The sequence below is a fragment of the Podospora anserina genome, chromosome 6 (assembly GCF_000226545.1).
Source record: "Podospora anserina S mat+ genomic DNA chromosome 6, supercontig 4".
Lineage (NCBI taxonomy): Eukaryota > Fungi > Ascomycota > Sordariomycetes > Sordariales > Podosporaceae > Podospora > Podospora anserina.
The window spans coordinates 473,129-492,405 of record NW_003613579.1 but is presented as its reverse complement, the minus strand read 5'-3'; the positions used below and the strand labels follow the sequence as shown (position 1 = coordinate 492,405).

Here is a 19,277-nt window from a genome sequence, read left to right as displayed (position 1 = left end):
GGGCAGGCGGTGCCATCTGATAGTGGATTGGCTTATGACCACCAGCCCTAGAGCTCTATGACTACCTACCCAGTGATTTGGAATACGCCTTACACGCGAGCCACATTCAGTGGTGGCCAAGAAGATTTGGGGTGTGGTCGATCAATGGGTGATCTGGTTCGGTACTGCTCCCCGGCGCCGCGGGGCGTGTGGAGAGTCGGAGGATGGGCTCGCCTGGCGGGGTTAGCGGCAAGGAACCAACAACATTTTTTTTGACAACAAACGCCGGCAAGGCTTCGAACGACATGCGATATCACACCAAAAAAACAACAATTCGGATAATTTTGTTCTTTCATCGCACAGGCGCGCATTGCCGTAAGGGTCTCTCTACTGCCAGCAGCACGACCAGCATTTGGGGGATGTGGGGGTATTTGGGACAGTTTCAGAGGGGCTGGGCGCAAGCAGCACCACTTGAGCCACTAGGCGGGCTATCTCCGTGCCTTCGACCATGGCTGCAAATAGCATAGCACAGCACGACGGTGTGCGGGCCACCTCGGACTTGTACATACATTGCCCCCTTTTGACTTATACCGACAGAAGAAGAGCAATTGTTTGGAGAGCCTCAGGATTGGACACCTCGGACTCGAGTCCTTAGGCTCGAGATGGGTTAGGTAATCAAGGACACTCACCAATCGTGGAATGCCTGGGACATGTCCTGGGCTCAGTCTCGATTACCAAAGGAGAAAGGTTTTTTTTTTCTTTCAGAGTCACCTGGAAAAAGTCAACTGTGAATCAACTTTTCGAATCCATCTAGGATTAGGCACCTGTATTCAACATCGCCTCTGCGTGGTCTTCTCACAGACCGAGTTCGATATAAAGCCATGGACCCTCCACCGTCATCTCAACAGCTAACATCATCAACAGCAAGCACCAGCGATCACAAGAACATCAACAAGCTCTCTCACCTCAAGCCAACGCCCGCCTTCACTCAGCTTACTAGTCATCGACTACACACCTCGCCAACCTCGCCTCTTCCCAGTCAAAACATCTTTCAACTCAGCAAAATGTCTGGATCCGACAGCTCAAGCACCAAGTGGGATGACATCCTCAAGCACGGATCGGCCCTCAGCATCGTCAGGCCTGATGTCGTCTTCACCCCATATGGAGGCGGTTCCAGCTCTGGCAGTTCGTCAGGGGGGTCTTCTTCAAACTCTTCCGGTGGTTCATCGTCTGGCGGGGTGAGTACTGCTATGGCAACATTTGCCAGTCGGGTTTTTGCTAACATCATGCTAGAAATAAACGTATTATCCGGCTTATTCAACACTGAGGAGGTCAACTCCCATACACACTCGTTTCGAACCATTTCATTTACAGCATTAGCATAGCGACTTGCATGACACATTAGATCATAGACGGGCGGTTCTCGAGCAGTTGGGGAGAGACATTGGCATCTACTAGATACGCCCGGTTGGCTGGATTCAATCGGGCAGCCCCCAAGGGCATTTGCATGGAGAACAGTTAGGAGGATCTGCTGGGTACGACGGGAGGATGGGTGCACGACGGGGGATTTTCCTATACCTACTTTTACAGCTTCGCTTCTTTTTACACCACTTTTACCAATTGAATCGCGCGATTTCAACTTCAGTTACTGGGTATTGCTGGACAACGTCTGTGATGTGATCTAGATGCCGGGCTCGGTTCCTGTAGGGTGACAAATCCCATGTAAATCCTTCCAGTGCCAAGGTGGTATTGTAGGATGGGGTGGTTTACAGCTAAAATCCTACTGCCGCGTCACTGTGGAATATGGCAGACTTTGACGACGAAATCCTGCCATGACACTGTTGTAGAGAGGATTAAACAATATGTCAACTGATTGGGTTATGAGACCCGTTAGTTTGAGATCAGCTACCTTACTGTTGCTTAAGCTCGACCTTGACGTCGAGGTTTAGCTCCTCCCCTCCACACTACAAACCCCCCCCCCTCCCACTTCGAGCTGAGACCCGAGACAGCGGCACCACTGACAATGCCGCGGGTACCTACTCGGCAGTCGGGACAACCCTTTCTCGGTTCAAAAAGGGAAACATTTTGCAAGCCATGCCGTGGGGCTTCTCTAATTTTCCAACCATATAGGGCGTATGGTGTATGTTGTTTCACGCCAAGCCACCAGTTGCCCCCCCACCTCAACCCACTCCGCTGAAAGGGTTAAGGTTTCCCTGTGCCGCAGCCTGGCCGTGCCTGGCCGCCAACAGATCCAACGGTCATGGGGGAAGTGATTGGGTGGAAAATAACCGGAATGGGGGGGATTTGGGAGCAGAAGGATTGTTGTATACAGAGCCAAGAAGCGTGACTCTAGCGGAAATCTGCCTTACTGCGCGCGCTAGTGAAGGGGGGGGAAGTTCTATGGAGAACTGGAGGTTGCGGTAGGAGCTGCAAGGACTGCTTGGAATGGTAGTTACCTAGGTGAAGGGTTACGAATAGAAGGGTTGGATTGGTTGGGGTAAGCGCGCTAATCGCTGTTGTCCGAACGTCGTGGGTGTGTAGTGACGAGGAAGGAATACTGTTGTTGGTGAGGACGGAGACGGGAATTATTGGTCCAAGTTTCACGACATGATCTGATAACCTCCCACAGCTGCGTGTAATGACATGCAGGTAGGTTATTCCTTACTTCTGTAATCTTTACCACGCTTACCAAAGCTTTCCCTTGTGAGTTCTAGAACAAAATGAACATGTTGACGATGACAGTGTGTTGGGGGCTGATCAGCCCTACGGGTGGGGCCCCGTGTGCCGGCGGATTGTTTCGCAACCGACAAGGCACAAACCGAAACCTAAAAGCTAAAAAAAAACACGTGCAGGCAGAGCAGAGCAGGCCTTCTTCCAAAGGACGCGGACTGGGCCTAACGGATTAGGACCAACCGGACGGGCCGGTTCAGGCTCCCAGATTGTTGGTTTTGTTTCCATCACCGGTGCGGGGTCGTTCGGGAGCAGAACGATGGTGAACACGGCCCCGCAGCCGCAAGCGACATGTCCCGAACGGGCCGCAGTTGACATACCAAGTGAGGGTTACACTGACGATGCTTGCACCACCTGACCTCGTTGAATGACTGCGGGGGGCCTACAGTTTGCTGTGAGCCATGTGAAGTGCCTTGTGTGTTGTCGCCCGGATATTCAGTCCATGCTATTGCCGAGGGCGGTAGAAAAAGTAGGGCAGCCAATTGCATCGGCATCATCGACCGAAGACAGTGGTCGAAATCATTCCAATGGAAGCAAACGTGCAGCTTGTATACCCCCATATATACCCAATCAAAAGCACAGTTGAGATAACAGAGACTGTACTTTGCAGTTGGAGCAATTGCTTGGTGCAAAGTAAAACTGTGTTTTGGAGCTGGACTGGTGAGGGGTTGAAGCTGGCTTTAAATCCGCCATCTGCTCAACTGTTGTGCTCTGCTTCTTTCTTTTCCATTCATCAAACCCCTTGCATTCAATTCTCTGTGAGGGCCAGTGATGGCCTTGGGCAGCAGTACCATTTCAAGTTTCATGTTGTGTCTGTCTTCATTGACGGACACACATGAGTGCTGTGGGCCCACCATCACTGGCCTGGGGGATTCAGCGCGGGCCACTCTCTTCTTCACTTCTTCCAGTTTTTGCCTTCCCTCTGCATCGACCGCCGAACGGTGAGTGAATGCCGAATGCTGAAGCTGCAGTACTTACTAACTTTCTGGCAGCCTTTGTCTTGATCACCAGGCAGTATTCTTCCGCCAGAACATCGCACTCCCAATTGCGTTCTCACATCCCCACCTCAGCAACCAAGCTCATCGGAAATACTTGGAGGCTGTTGGTCAAGGTACTCGGTATCCTTTGACAAGCAACCAGAAGCCTTGTTATCTCCAGGCGGCACGTTGTATGCTGAGGTGGGGATCCAAGAGCCGACATGGTCTGCGAGGAGGTTCTGGAGCTACTGTATTTTTCTTTCTCGACAGGGCCAGAGGGAAGACGGTGTTGGATGATACACTGTTCTTCTTCACAATGCAGGTACGTGCTCGGCTCCTTTGGACTTTGACGACATCAGGGACTGATGTTGTGGGAAGAGTCGAAGAAATTCAACCGCCTCTGATTTTCTTCCACCCTGCATTGCGATGTCCCAGATTGTACGGACCTGGAGCACGTCGCTAAAAGGTACCGGTCGCAATCCGCAAACTTCGGAACGCGAAAACGAACGAATACAACTCTTTAAAAGAAAGCTTTAACCGCATATACCAAGTCACAACCACCGGCCTTCTGGCCTGCAAGGGCAGATCGTGCTGTACATGTCCACCCTTGGTCCAATATCAATATGGAGACCCTACACGACAATACAGACCCCCTACCGTGGCTTTGGGAAGATCCATATCTTGTTCCCCTGGACTTTCCTACTTTTGGTGCATCCCTCGACACTGGCGTCCCCTTGCTGCCACAGTCAGAAGGAGCCATTCACCAACAACCCGAACAAAGCAGCCAGTGGGATGGCGGCGACCCTACTCTTATCGATTTCAATTTTTTGTCGCCTAATCTGGGTTCTTTCCCCGATTTCGACTTCAGCATGTGTCTGGCGCAGATCGGCATGGAAAGTTCACATTCTGTATGGACGGCTTCTGCCTACACAGACTCGATCGCCTGTCCGTCCATTACATCAGATGTCTCGTCTTTGTCACCGAGCCAGATGTCGATGACCATGTCAACGCCGCCGTCCTTCTTGCCATTTACTCCGAGACCCTTGGCTCCACTACAGCACTGTGAGTCCTTTGAGTTAGCAAATGGTCAAGGAGACCGCACAGTTCAAGTTGCAGAAAATCCAAGGGTGAATCCCACCACGGCGTTTCCTAGCCCCCCACAAACGTCTACTAGGCCTCGCAACTCCCGTCGACGACGTGACCCTTCCTTCATCCCGGCGTGAGCAGAATTTCCCCTTTAATGATCTTCTTGAACTGTGCAAAGACTAACTAGATTGTAACAGGCGCCAGATCCGACAGCTCGAGAAGCCTGAAAAGTGTCCAATTTGCCAAAAGGGCCATCAATACCGATCAGATGTAAAAAAGCACATTGCGTCCCGCCACAAAGACAGAGCTCACGAGTTTGGGATCTCGATCGCTCTATTCCCTTGCCCAGTATCAGGGTGCTCTCAAACATTTGCTGTCTCGAGGCCAGATCATGCTTTGCGCCATATCCGAAGAAAGCACAAGGACCATGATGGAAACACCAAAGCAGTTCGCGGGGGGAAGAAGTAGCCGCCAACATTCCCAGTTTTCTTTGACACGTACACGACTGTCTCTTTTGATATTTTTTTGTTTCGGTTCTATTTTCGCAGAAGATGTTTGACAAGAAGGGACAAAGAGAGAACTGCAGTTTTCTGGGACTATTTCGAGGTTTTGAAGGGAGCATAGTGAGTCTCGAACAGGCTGCGCCCTCATCGAGGCGGAGGGCGCAGTTTGTTCTCCAGACACGATGTTCATTGCTGTACGGCACCTTCGCCTTGGAGGCTGGGGGAAAGAAAGGAAATTTTGAGACGCTATGTTTTCTACCTATGTGCTACGTTGATGTAGTGTAATGAATAACGACCTATTGTTACCGAATTGTCTGACTCTGTGAGAATCTACTAACCTGGAATAAATCTCAGTCCGAGCATGAGATGGCTAAGTCGATATTCCGCTCTTTTTCCCCGTCGGTCTTCACACAACAGGAGATTCCAGTCCCTCGATGCGATGCTTTGGACAACAACACCAGGCGGCGTTGACATAGCACCGTTGCGAGCAGCTCTAGATAGCTGATCCGACCAAGGCATACTGGGTTGCTGCTCCTGGTAATTGATGTGCAAAGATCCCGCCTGATGTCGCATTGTTGCTGACATACCTCGACATCGAGCGGCATGCACCCCTCCTTCATCGCAAACATACTTACCAGCCACCTCGAACTACTCGGACTGTTCACAAAAAAATGGCATGACTGAGCCACCACCGATCTCTCGCAATTGCCGTAACAAACAACCAAAGCTGGGCACGAGGACCGAACTACCTGACTCATCACGTCCAGAGCGAACCTCTCCCGAGGTCGAGGCTTCCCAACCCCAACCCGAAGGACTCCCTCGTTGGGATGAAAAAGCTCCATTCTTCTGCACGTAAGAAGCCGTGTGCAACGCTGCGGGCGTAAATCTGCTCCGATACCCAATGGCAGGCATTCCCGCGCAGCATCGACCCGCCCGAGCCGACCATTGGACCTGCATCGTGGCTCAGCACAGCAAGTGCTCTTCCCGCTCTGGTGTAGGTGTGTAACCCATCAATCTTTGTCCCTTGTCACCCCCTCGATGCACAGCAACACCAACGAACCCCCGGGTCAGAATATGCCCGTAAACTCCGCCAACGATGGAGTTGCTGTGCAGATGTCGGAATAATTTGGCGGGGAAGGGGAGCAATCCCCGATTGTTCACGCACACCTGGAAGTGAAAAAAGTCGAATGACGAGATATTGCGGCCGTAGAGACGAGCAATGAGCGTTCCTGGATTTTTAATGTCGAATCTGCTCATGACTTCATGGAGGACGGCTCCCAAGGGCTGTAATGGTTATATCAGGGCGAGTTCCTCCTGTTTCACTTCGAATCTACTCCTCGCTATCCTTCTCCTCGCCGGTGGAATATTAGCGAACGTCAGTACAATCGAGCCAGATCTTGACGAGCCTCTTCTTGTAGAGCAACGTCCTTTCGAGATGGTCAACCACCAACTTTACACCACGACTGCGTTGTCGTTACTCACCCCACTCGCTCCCGGGCATAATTGGAACGGCACCGGGCATAGTCTTAATGGCACCAGCAGCTGCAAGTTAATCCCTGGTGATAGCACATGGCCAGGAGACGGTGACTGGTCAGCCCTGAACGAGACGCTTGGTGGCCGCTTGATTGCCTCGGTTCCCTTGGCTGCCGTGTGCCACAACGGGCCTTTCAACATCTACAATGAGACGAGATGCGGCGAGGCGAGGGAAGGCTGGGATAGGCCCGAGACTCAGTAAGCTGACCCCCCTATTTGTGTTGGGTTAGCCACTAAACACAACACACAGCTTCGTCGAACCAGTCGAGTTCAACGCGCCCATCTTCCAAAACGCCACTTGTGACCCTTTCACCTCCGTAGATCAAGAGTGTGAGCTCGGCAACTACGTCAGCTACGCTGTCAACCTCACCACCGACACCGCTGCCGACGACGTCAAGGCCGGCCTCGCCTTTGCAACCCAGCACAACCTCCGCGTCGTGATCAAGAACACAGGCCACGATTACCTCGGCAAGTCCACCGGCAAGGGTGCCCTCTCCTTTTGGACCCACAACCTCAAGAACATCTCTATTATCGAGGACTACAGCAGTGACGACTACAACGGCCCCGCCGTCAAGATCGGGGCTGGCGTGCAAGGCTTTGATGTTTTGGATTCCCTCAAGGAATCCGGCTACCTCACGCTCTCTGGCTCGTGCCCCACCGTTGGTTTGGCCGGAGGGTATACCCAGGGAGGAGGGCACTCTATTCTCACAAGCAAGTATGGCCTTTCGGCTGACAACGTCCTCGAGTGGGAGGTTGTGACAGCAAATGGCACTCTTGTCACCGCCACTCCGAAGGAAAACCAAGACCTGTATTTTGCTCTTTCTGGTGGCGGCGGCGGGACGTTCGGTGTTGTCATCAGCATGACCACCCGCCTATTCGAGGACAGAAAAGTCGGCGGTGCGAACAACTTTACCTTTGCCGCCGCGTCAGACAAGAAAGAAGATGTCAACGCCTTTTGGGATGCTGTCGGCTCACTGCAGAACTTGACCATTCCGTTTGTTGACGCGGGGAACAGTCTGGTCTATCTGATTTATGCCTGGCCTGACAGGAAGGTCCCCGCGTTGACGACGTATAGCGTTACTGTTCCTGACTGTGACACGACGGAGTGTGTGGACACGGCGATGAAGCCTTTTACGGATGACTTGACGGCGAGGGGGGTGAAGTACGAGTATTCGGCCAAGGTGTCGGAGACGTTTTTGGAGCATTACAATGCTTCGTTTGGGCCGATTCCGTATGGCTGGTATCCGGTCTCGCAGGTGACGGGGGGGAGGTTGTTGCCCAGGGCGGTGGTGTCGGATGAGGAGATGGGGAAGAATCTGACTGCGACGATGAGGATGGCTATCCAGGAGAAGGGGTTCACTTTTGGGTGTGTTGCGTCGAGTGCAAAGGTTGGGTTGAGGGAGGGGGTGGTTTCTTCTGTGAATCCTGCTTGGAGGAATGCGATGGCTTTCTGTCTTGTTGTGGGGAAGTGGGACTACTCGATTGACAGGGCGGAGATGATGAAGATGCAGAAGGCCTTGACCGAGGTGGTGCAGCCTGCTCTTGATGCCGCTACGCCGGGGGGTGGGTGTTATCTCAATGAGGCCAACTTTGAGCAGGAGGATTGGCAGGAGCAGTTTTATGGGTTGGAGAATTACAAGAAGTTGAGGAATGTGAAGGATACGTGGGATCCTACGGGGGTGTTTTACGCTTTGACTGCTGTGGGTAGTGAGGACTGGGAGCTTGATGGTGATGGGAGGGTCTGCAGGAAGCAGTGATTGGAGCTGAAGAAGGGGTCTAACTAGATTGTCTTGTGTTAGCACCGGATGCTTCGGACATTTTGGTCTTGTTTTGAGACCAATACAACTGATGTTGCATTTCTTGGTTGTTGTTCTCGGTGAGAGCATGTTTCCCGCTGACAAAGTTGTATCATGAGACTTGACTATGGTTGCACCACCCAGAGACTATGAGACAGAAGAGGGATAGCATGAGCGCTAATGCTAACTGCACAGGCATCTACAAGAGCGGAACCAGTCCTATTGGCGAGGGAAGCAATATACGGTCGTCATCGTGAAGATGGATGTTTGGGTCCGAGATCCTATAGAGCCTCAGAGTGCGAGGTGACAGGGGATGGCAATGGGCGCGGTGGAAGTTGTTGTTTCTATTCCCGCGGGGCACGATCACGCTCGAGAAAAGTATAAAAGGCCTGATCACGTCTTCACTTGGAGTTCTTTCATCATCAGCCTCTCAAGCACTATTCAAACAACACTTTCGACGAGAACAAACCTTCAAGATGAAGTTCACCACCACCCTCATCCTCGCCCTCACGGCCCTCGTCTCGGCGGCTCCCCAGCCCGACAGCGAGATCGACGCGCGCCAGACCTGCGTCTACGACTGCGGCTGCTCCTCCGGCAGCGGCGAGCCCTCCCCCCCTCCTGACACGGCCACCTGCTGCCGGTCTGTTGGTGGGACTTTGGGCAACGGAGGCACCGTACGTTGTTTTTTCACGTGTTTCTATATCTGACAGGAATAAGCTGACAAAGTGGATACCTAGCTCTGCAACGGCCTCACCTTTGCCCAGGGCACCTCTTATGCTCGTTGCTGCGCCTCCCCTGGCTTTGTCTGCTTTGCTCCTAGAGGCTGCACGCCTGTTACTGTTTAAGTGGGTTTGAAAATGGGTTGGAGTGGCAGGGGTAGTAGTCACGGCTCTCTGGGGGGTTGGCAGGGGGAGCTATCTATGGTTGTGACTATTCATGGCAAAATATATCTGCTTTGACTTGAGTGATTTGCTTGATTGCTGGATGATATGACTGTCTAGTGAACTGACTATGGTGTGGTGGGGTTGGGTGTCTCGGTTGGTTGGGAGGTGTCCGGGTCGGTGGACTCGGTTGGCTCTGGGTTTGTGGTCATTGTTGTCAGTTCTGCTGTTGTTGTAGGCTCTGCTGTAGTTGGGGCTTCAGTGGGAGATTCCATTGTTGGGGTCGGCTCAGAGGTAGTAGTCAGCTCAGTTGCTGAGGTTGGGTCAGAGGTAGTGGTTGGCTCAGTGGTTGTTGTGGGCTCAGTAGTTGTAGGCTCTACTGTTGGCTCGACTGTGGTTGGCGACTCGACTAAGGTGGTAGTGACCATGATGCTAGTAATCGATGTAGTCGTACTCGGGGTGCTTATGACCGACGTGGTTGTAATTGGAGCAGACGTGGTGGTCACTAAAGTTGTTGTAGTGGACATGCTTGTCTGCGATGTGGTTGTCGACGAAGAAGTCGTTGTTGGCTCTGGCTGTACAGGCACCGGCACGGTAACATTCAGTCTCGCCCCCGCCTGTAAGGGCACTGCCCCTTGCACCTTTCCACTTCCCAAGAGAGTATACGCGTACGGAATCGTCTGTTTGGTCAAGCTCCCCACCGGCGCGTTACTGGCTGCCCTCCCAAAGACATTATCCTCCAACCTTGCATATCCGACTTCTTTCGAATCTTTGCTTGTCACTGCTGTGGTCACATTCAGAAAGTAATTGGACTCAACCAGGACCTGGGCGGACATGCGGGTGTTGATTGCGCTGCCAACACTTTCGTAGAGATTGTTGAAGATGTGGGCTGTGCCAAATCTGATGAGGGGGGCGCGGGAGTTGATATTGCGGAAGTAGTTGTTGGCGTAGGTGATGCGAAGTTTGCCGGTGTCTTGGGCGGCGTTGGAGTCGGAATGGCCTACGAGAGTCGTCTTCCAATGGTCGTGGAAGTAGGTGCTTTTCTAGGTTAGCTTTACTTGCGATCTTATGAAGGAAGTTGAGCTCACTGGGAAACCGTGATGAAGTCTGAACCATGAGAGGCGTCCACAAGACCATCATAATAGTCTTTATCTGCAACGAGAGCGGAGGAGAACTCGCAGTGATCAATCCATATGTTGGTGCTGCTGTCAATCTTCACGGCATCCTCAGCTAATGAGGCAACGACGTGAGACGAGACAAGATTCCGGATGATGACGTTCTTTTGGTGGCGTATTATGAAGCCGATTCCCCTGAGGGATGACCCAGGGAGGCCGATGATGCTTTTGTTACTCCCCACTCTGACCTTTGTGGCACCAGTGATGGCTCCTTTAATGAAGACTATGGCGGGCAGTGGGTTGGTTTCCGAGACGGCGGCACTGAGCTCGGCAAGGGTAGTAACGGTTGTCGCATTGGCACCGAGGCCACCGGTTGTCCTGAGTGGCGTCAAAGGCTGTTCAAGAAGATAGAGACAGAAGAGAACACTCACCCTCCATTCTGAGTTGCAAAGCCGATGTTTGCTAGATCGGTTGAGTTTGCATTTGTTAGAGGCTGTCGTCGTCTGTCAAGTGTTGGCGAGGCAGCAGCCAGCACCCCGGAGAATAAAGCCGCCAACACAGAGATTCTCATTTTTGCGAGCCGTTCTGAATGAAGCTAAACTCAAGCTGAGAGTTAGGCCAGATTTGTAGAAACAGGACAACTATCAATGACAGAAAGGGGGGTTTTCGGTCGTTATGATGGATGCATTTACCCGCCCTATAGTGCGTCGCCTCATGATAGTCTGGTTCTGTTCTATCAGAACGGTATAGTGCTTCTGGATGAGGTCAAGACCCGGCGGAGAAATCTCACGGTAACATTCCGAGGTGGGTTGTGGATCTCCGACTGGTTTACCAATTTATCTCAAGGGTGAAACCCGACAATCGAGTCGACAACATCCGATCTACATTTAGGATACAAAAGCTGTTCGATTGCCGAGAAAACTCGATAGCGATCACCTAGCTGGGCGAATCTTTGCATGCAAGTACCGACACGGTGGTGTGGTAAGTATCTGGGCTCAATTATCTCCGCCACCGGGGGTGCCGTTGCCGAGGTGCGTATCTGGACGACCGGACAGGGCCAAATTCCACCAATCTTGCAATTATCCGGCACTGGTTGAATGAACCATGAAGGTTGCTCAGCTGTGGAGCTGAGAACTATAACGTGGAAGAAGAAAAAACTGCGTACCCTGGGGTCTGATGTTGTTATGTTCTATCTGCTGAAATGGGAGGCGACACGTTTCTAGGTCGAGTGACATGTCGAGCCTTTCACCTCTTACTGGCATGAACCAGGTATGTAGATATGTCAGAGAGTCAAACAACACAGCCTATTCAAAATCTCATCAAGCTAATATCCAGGTTGTATCGTACGGCGAACCTATCTCAAGAACAAAGTCAGATTAGATTGACTTGAAGCAGCCAAAGTGGGGCTTTGCCCCTAAGCCCCCGAGCCCCTGGATACGCCTTGCACCAATCCTCCCCACAGAGCCAAGATGATCCACTTGCAGAGTAAATAAAAAGCCAAAGAAGTTCCAATGAAAAGGCCCGTTGTTCATGCTCCTCTTCTCACCGCGGCCAAGACGTCCTCTTCAAGGCAGTCAAAAAGACTCGGGGCTTTTGGCTCGTAACCGAGGACCTTTCGTGCTCTTTCGCTGACTGTCCGTGTGTTGCAAGCAAATGCGTAGATCCCTGTGTAGCGCCATTTAGACTTTTGTGCAGTCTTCCAGATGTCATCTAGAGGCAGCTGCACAGGCTCCTCATATTCAATAACACCGTGCTTCTTGAGAATACGGCCAATGGCAGTGGCGAAGTCGAGCTGGGAGACTTCCTGCGTGGCTGTGAAGTAATATCCCTACCAGAACAACGTGTCAGTGTTTCTTCTCATCATAGGTATCATATTGATCTGTACGTACGTGAAGACCCCAGTCAGCATTTCCCCCGCCAGCTGCGGCTGCCTCGACCAGTTTTATGTAAACCGCCACAAGATCATCGATGTGCACCCAGCTTCGAGCGTTTCCTCCGGACTGAGTGTAAAACGCACGCTTGGTGTTGTTGATGATCTCATCACAGAACAGAGGCACCAATTGGCTCTGTGCCCTTCCGGGTCCCTTTCCAGGTCCATACACTCCACAAGAGCAGATGATTGCACACTTGAGACGATCGCCGTGATCCACTGCTGCCTTTTGGACAATTTTCTCGATGTTCCGATGCAACGCTGTGTCCGGTAGGGACGTCAGCTGCTCGATATCGTGAATGTCATTCCAAACCCTTGGGTTCTTCTCGCCGTAGTAGGACGAGTCTGCCCAGTCGGCGATGGCGCCTGTACCGCCAAGACGGATGAGGAAACGAGGAGAAGAAGGGGTGCCATTCCGAAGCAGACCATCAATGTGTGCTTGGATGGAGGGCTCATGTTTACTGTTCCCGTTGTCTGTTGCGTGCGTAATTCAGTATCGTCAACACGACTCATGGGTTGTAACAAAGGGGTGACCAGCACATACGAATGACAATATCTGCCTTGGATGCAGTATCAGCAATGAGTGCTGTATCATCAAAATCTCCTCGGACAATCTTCACGTTGGGGTATTGGGAGGTGAAGGTATCCGGAACATTGCGCAAGAGCACCGTGATATCATATTCTGGGTGTTGTTTGACGAGAGCAGCCAACACAGAACCACCAATGTATCCTGTTCCTCCAGTTCTGGCGAAACAATAAGTGTCAGCTTGAAAATACCGGATAGTACAACACCGTGGTGAAACTATACAGGAATATACTGGGAGCCATTTGCAGCAAGCTTTGTCTTGTTTTGGGTTCTGGGTTCCCGTCCTCCAACCAGTCTGCGTTGGTAAGGTAAGGTAGGTGAAAATCTTAGGCCAATATTCAAATAACAGGGAGTTGATATAGGCAAGCTAGGCAGGAAATGATAACTATATAGATAGTCAAAGATTACCCCATACTCAGCTTGCCCCTTCCCCTTTTGGGATAAGGCTCTCGCTGGACTGCCATTCGTTTTGCTGGCGAATAGCGGAAAGGGCTTGAGCAAGGCTCTGACTAATTTCCCCTCGTTTTGGCCCTCCTAAAACATAACTTGTTACGCAGTGAAGACCCCTATTGGACCCGGATAGCGTAAAAAACGGAGGGTGCTTGAAAGTGCAGAAACGATGTCATGCACCCCACACCTCATGTGCATCCTGAACGACCACCGCCAAAAAGAAAATCCCGCAACTCGAACAGAGCCGCATGGCCTTGCCGGTGACGCTGATTCAAACGAAAGTGCCGTCCATGGAAGTATTGCGGCGCAAGGAAACCGAGAACCGAGTTCTGCGGCCCCAAGTTCAAACATCTGCCATCTCCCGCGTTGGAAACATGCCTTCATGGGCCTCCCCATTGTTCTCCTTGTCCCAAGCCCAAATTTTGGCTAGTTCAGGTTTGAGGGTTCCGTCAAGCATCTCGACAACGTATTTTCCGATAATCGGGAGAAACTTGTAACCGTGAAATGAACCACCTGTTACCAGAAACAGCTGCTTTGCATGAGGGTGCTCACAGATGATTGGGTCTTGGGTCGGTGTGACGGCATCCCTAGTAATAATGCGTGTTAGTTTTCAATGGATGGTGCGCGATGCCTAAGTAGGTAGGTACCTAGTACCTACCAAGTTTCAACGTACCAGCAGATTCGATAATTGAAAAGCTCCCAGTCCTTAGCCTTTTCCCCAAAGATGCCCTCAAAGCTTGACCTGACCTCTTTCTTCATCCCTGGTGACAAATCCCATTGGTCGTAGCTAGGCTTGCTTGGCGGCACTGATATCTCTTGCCCAGATGCCTCATGGAGAACTGTATTCCTGAAGCTTTCATCCCTGTACACCTTAAGCTGATTGTCGGAGTTTGGTGGCAAACTACCTCCTGTCATTTGGTGTTGGACTGTGTTAGTCTGAGAAGCGTAACGATATTGATGAAATGATTTAAGAGATCAAAAGACCAGTATTAGGAATTATGAAGGGGATAGAGATTATACCCATTGTAATGCTCCAGAAGTTGTACAGGTAATAGTAGACATGCTGTTACGAAGTAGAAACGGGCTGCTCAATGGCTGTCATACCTATGACAGTGTCCAGATCATTTGCGAACACCGGACCTGTCTTGAAGAGACTGGCTTCTCTTTCGTCCAGCTTTACCATTGCGGAACAGATCGCAGCTGCTGTCATCCGGCTTCCCAATTGAAGTTTTGGCTCCGTTGGTGCGCTATCGGCGAGAATGTTTGCGGTCATGGCGCCGGTGGCTAGAACAGTGTGTGATGCATGTATGGCTCTCCCTTCTTCGGTGATCACGCCAATTGCAGACCCGTCCTTGTCGAGAAGAACTTTCTTGACATCAGCCTCGACGTATTTGACACCTTCACGAACGGCTGTGTCGATAACCTTCCGAAGTGCATTCGCAGCCTCAGCCCACCCCCCTGTCTTGTTGTAAAAGACTTCCTTGACATCCTGGTACACAGCATCGGCGTGAATCCCTCCCCAGAGATTGCGGACATCCTGGGTGCTCAGGAGTTGTACCTGATGTTTCGAACCAGGAAACTGACGGTAATTGTTGATAATGGACTGGTAAAACTCGGAATCGGCGACCCAGGCAAGCCCACTTTGGTGATAGAATTCCCGATATAGTTTGTCCTCTGTCCACTTCTCCAAGGCCTCCAGTGCAAGGTTCATATACACGCGTGTAGTGTAGTCTGCGCGGATCACTTTGTTCCAGTCCCAAGATGCGGCCCGTTCGGGAGGGTAAGGTTTTCGATCTACAAGGTAGATTTTGGCCGAGGGATACTTCCGAATGAGGTGCAGTGCTGTTGATGCTCCAAAGGCACCTGCTCCCACGATGATATATGACTTCCCATGGCGGACCACTTTGCTCTGAAAAATGCCCATAATAACGACCGGGTCTGGCCAGAAGTGGCACCTGCTAAAAAGGAGAGAACTCCACAAGAGTAGAAAGAGAAAACCAGATATCGGCGGAATCGACTGAGGTGGGTAAGGTATGCATCCCGAGCAGGATCAAATGGGGACTTTTCGCTTATAGCTTGTAGCCCTGGAGTTCTCTCTTCTCTCTTTTCTCTTCCCTCTTTTCTCTCTTTTCTCTCTTTTCTCTTTTCTCATTTCTGGAGCCGACGTTTGACTGGCCGCCTTGAGGAGGGTTTCACACGTTGCAATGCCAAGCGTTCCCCAGGCTGTGAAAAAACCCTGAGTCCCGGCTTGGCATTTTCAGGGGTTTGACGATGCCCAACTCTGTCATCTACGTTCGTTCTCAGAAGCAACCGCATCCTCTTCTCGAATACTCTAAGGCTGGTCGGAGATGATGTATGGTATTCGGCTGGCCTCAGGTGTATGATAACCCCTTATACAGGTGAACTTTAGACTCAACATCCCCCAGCAGGTACCTATAAAGAGTGAACGCTTCACTCTTCGAGGGGTTTTCCATGTGTCAGCGATGAAGCTATTGTCCAAAAATTCTCGGCGAGATCGTCGTGATTCTGCGTGAACCTTTGTTGTGGCTGGTATTTCCATCCTCCAACTGGCAATTTGCGAAAGTTAACATCTACGGGTTCATGGTTTCTAGCGATGAAACAGGGCTCCTTATTCTGGGCCGTGCTACCTCCAACAGTGGCTACCAAAAATTGTGCAATAGCACGTGGGCAGGCATCATCGATCCCCGTAGTTTGGGGAAAAGAGAGAAGACAAGCGGGGCACTGAGCTTTGGCCAACAGCGCGTTATGCTTGAACATTGGTTGCACAAAAGGGGCAAAAGAGAGAACTTGCGGGGAGCTTTATCCAATCAGGGACCATCAGGGAAATCCTTGACCGAGGTCAACTCCCATCTCTGAGCTGTGAAAAACTGGTTGGAGACCTTACCCATTACTCCACACAGACTGCTACCTAGCGACACAGAAACAGTAAGGCTGAGCCATCCCATTGGGTCGAGATTGAGGGAAAAGAGAGAACATCACATTGTACCTATCAGATGTGAGACCTGCCTTCCCAGAGCGCTGATATGGCGCTCGTTTATCACGACTCGAGGTCTGCTACAGCACATTACCTCGACACATGCAGGCCGTTAAACCTGTGGTCATGCTGGCCAGCTCAGCAAGAGGAGGAAACTGGTGTAGATAATTTTGGAAGCTTGCCTATATTCTCCATTTTGTCAGTGCCCAATGACCCAAAATGCAGCACTATGAACGCTTCGCGTGCCGTTATAAGATTTCGCAGCTCCAACTCCATCTTATCATATTTTTCTGTCTTTTATTTTCAAGTGCATCTATCTTTCTGAAGTTTCAGTTCCCAGATTATTATCACCATCGTACCCTTTGCCCGGCAACATCTTATACACCACATTTTCGAGACGTGACAACTAGACGATTCCAAATACCATACGTGGTCACCCCGAGACCTTCCCTTCCAGCCCAGATACTCCAAAAATTCGTCGTCATGTCCACAGTACAACAGGGATACCAGACAACCCAGACCAGGCAGCGACCTCCACGCCTATGGATAGCCTCATTCAACGGTGAGTATACATTATGTTTTTGTCGAATTTATCGAGCTGGACTCTGACACAAGGAATTCAGGAACATGGGCAGGTGGCATACGGTCTGGTCGTAAAACTGTAGTGTCCGAACTTGTGGATCTTATTTCGGAGGAGGAGAATGTTTACGAAGTGTTGCTGAATGGTGTTGGCTCTGATGGAAGCATCTCCACCAAGATGAAAGGAGGTAAGTCTCACGTGTCAATTATCTGTCACATGAGTACAAAGACGTTCTCTAACCATGCATCGCTGTAGGGGTTAGTGGTCATGGAACTTTGAAGAATGTTCTTTACGCATATCGTAAGATCATCCTGTTTTGCCGATGACCATGGTGTGAGTTGCTGACCGGCGATGTCTGTTTTCACAGGAAGCCTATCCAAACATTACCGAACAGGTGATAGAATTATCTTAATAGGATACTCTCGTGGTAATTCTAGGTTAATCTAATCCAGCATCGGTTCCGATGAAGCTAACTTCTCTCTGCTAGGTGCTTGGGCCGCGCGGTACCTTGCCAAGCTCATTGACATTGTTGGTTTGCCTGAAAAGCCTGACGAGCGATTTCACAAGAAGGTGTACAAAGCATGCAAAAAGGGCAGCCTATGTGATTCTGAACGAGTCTATGTAGGAAAGGTCAGGCAACGATATGGATGTAAGTAAAACCTTGTGGGGCCAATGAAGATGTAACCTCAACTATTCACATATTCCATGGTTTAGGCTATAATGTCAGCATCGATGCCTTATGCTGTTTCGACACCGTCGGTTCTCTTGGTTGGCCTGTCACAGGATTGGCAAAGCCACTCAAATTTCTTTGCAAGCTCGGAAAGCAACAGAATACCAATGACCTTGTGTCTGAAGTGGCAGATAGTGAGTCCAGTCAATTATTGTCGCCGAACTGCACACGCTAACTTTCATGTGCTTTGAGATGTCCGTTTTCCCTTCCATGCCCTTTCTTTGCACGAAACCCGTGCGCCCTACATGCCAACATTGATGCTGGGGCATGATGTGCACCAAGTTTATTTCCCCGGAAACCACAGCGACTTGGGGTGGATCGATGAAGTCGAAGGGCTGGTACTCGCCCCCTTGGCATGGATGATTGGACAGCTCAACACACATCTTGGTGTCAGATTTGATGAGAATAAGCTGAGCAACCGGTTTCCCAACTATAGCCAACCTCACCCAAACCCACCCCGGTGGGCTGAAGCATCCATCAGACACACTCGCACATTCTTGCACGCAGTAATGGGGAGGAAATGTCGCAATCCAGGACACCAGCAGGTCAACCGCTCAGTAGCATCATTGAATGTCTGGATCCATTGCGGCGCTCGGCTCCGCAACAATATGCCTGAAGAAGCCGTGCCGGGGTACAGGTTGATGGCTCCTCTTGATGGGCAGAGGCCATATTGGGAGAGACGGAACAACTCAGCAGACACAAATAGTGCCAACATCCAAGAGAATAGGGCCATGAGAGTTGAGGAGGCTGAGTTGGGCGAGCTGGAGGCAAAGTTATTGGGATTGCCTGACCGAGCTATCAACGAGATCAGGGGAGCTTCAAACCTCCCCAACTAGATATTGTGTCATAGGGGGTAAAATTTGTCCTTCGTTTACCATTTCCTTAGTTTACATATATCTCTTAGTAGGACGTTGGATTATGCGCAACCGCCATTCTTGTGAGCTGCTTGGAGAAATCTGGCCACTACCTCGAGAAAACCTTCAATATATACCCATATTTAGTTTACTTTCAACAACACGCATTAATCATCAATTTCAATTATCGGGCGCTATAGTCTCTATAATGTCTTTCGCCGACTCACTTCATAGTGAACTACCCAGGTAGGGCGTCTTCAAAGGCGGTACCGTACCTTATCTTTAGGATATTGCAACTTAGGGCGCGATCTTCTGGCCAAAAAGTCTTTCTAAGTCCATTCATTCTGAACCAGTCAGAGATATAATCTTTTGTCCATAAAACAGTTCAACAGCTAAATTTACCTGAAAGTTATTCTTCAAAAAACCGCTCGTACATTTTAGGCTCTAGCTAACCAAATCCCTAGAAAATATCCACATTAGTCTACATATACTTAGACCATTTTCGCTATGAATCTATTCAGATAAGGTCTCCAAATTGCCTTTCCAAAACAC

General features: G+C 50.7%; 5 protein-coding genes across 5 annotated transcripts; 2 read left to right on the top strand and 3 right to left on the bottom strand.

The window, feature by feature from the left end:
* Positions 1 to 4,309: 4,309 nt before the first annotated feature.
* On the top strand, positions 4,310 to 5,240 carry PODANS_6_9660 (uncharacterized protein; the record flags this gene model as incomplete). Its single annotated transcript, XM_003437332.1, has 2 exons — positions 4,310 to 4,905; positions 4,970 to 5,240. 2 exons carry the CDS (start codon positions 4,310 to 4,312, stop codon positions 5,238 to 5,240), a joined length of 867 nt encoding a protein of 288 aa, XP_003437380.1.
* Positions 5,241 to 6,494: 1,254 nt separating this feature from the next.
* On the top strand, positions 6,495 to 8,565 carry PODANS_6_9650 (uncharacterized protein; the record flags this gene model as incomplete). The annotated part of the gene is made up of 2 exons (XM_003437331.1): positions 6,495 to 7,006; positions 7,059 to 8,565. The coding sequence occupies 2 exons, from the start codon at positions 6,495 to 6,497 to the stop codon at positions 8,563 to 8,565; spliced, it is 2,019 nt and encodes a 672-aa protein (XP_003437379.1).
* A 476-nt stretch (positions 8,566 to 9,041) lies between these two features.
* On the bottom strand, positions 9,042 to 11,171 carry PODANS_6_9640 (uncharacterized protein; the record flags this gene model as incomplete). Its single annotated transcript, XM_003437330.1, has 5 exons — positions 9,042 to 9,441; positions 9,615 to 10,385; positions 10,490 to 10,528; positions 10,574 to 10,978; positions 11,032 to 11,171. 5 exons carry the CDS (start codon positions 11,169 to 11,171, stop codon positions 9,042 to 9,044), a joined length of 1,755 nt encoding a protein of 584 aa, XP_003437378.1.
* Positions 11,172 to 12,444: 1,273 nt separating this feature from the next.
* PODANS_6_9630 (uncharacterized protein) lies at positions 12,445 to 13,279 on the bottom strand (the record flags this gene model as incomplete). The annotated part of the gene is made up of 2 exons (XM_003437329.1): positions 12,445 to 12,991; positions 13,065 to 13,279. Coding segments are annotated over 2 exons (762 nt in total), but the record flags the coding sequence as incomplete, so codon positions are not given.
* Positions 13,280 to 13,909: 630 nt separating this feature from the next.
* On the bottom strand, positions 13,910 to 15,490 carry PODANS_6_9620 (uncharacterized protein; the record flags this gene model as incomplete). Its single annotated transcript, XM_003437328.1, has 3 exons — positions 13,910 to 14,153; positions 14,225 to 14,467; positions 14,637 to 15,490. The coding sequence occupies 3 exons, from the start codon at positions 15,488 to 15,490 to the stop codon at positions 13,910 to 13,912; spliced, it is 1,341 nt and encodes a 446-aa protein (XP_003437376.1).
* Between the last annotated feature and the right edge of the window lie 3,787 nt (positions 15,491 to 19,277).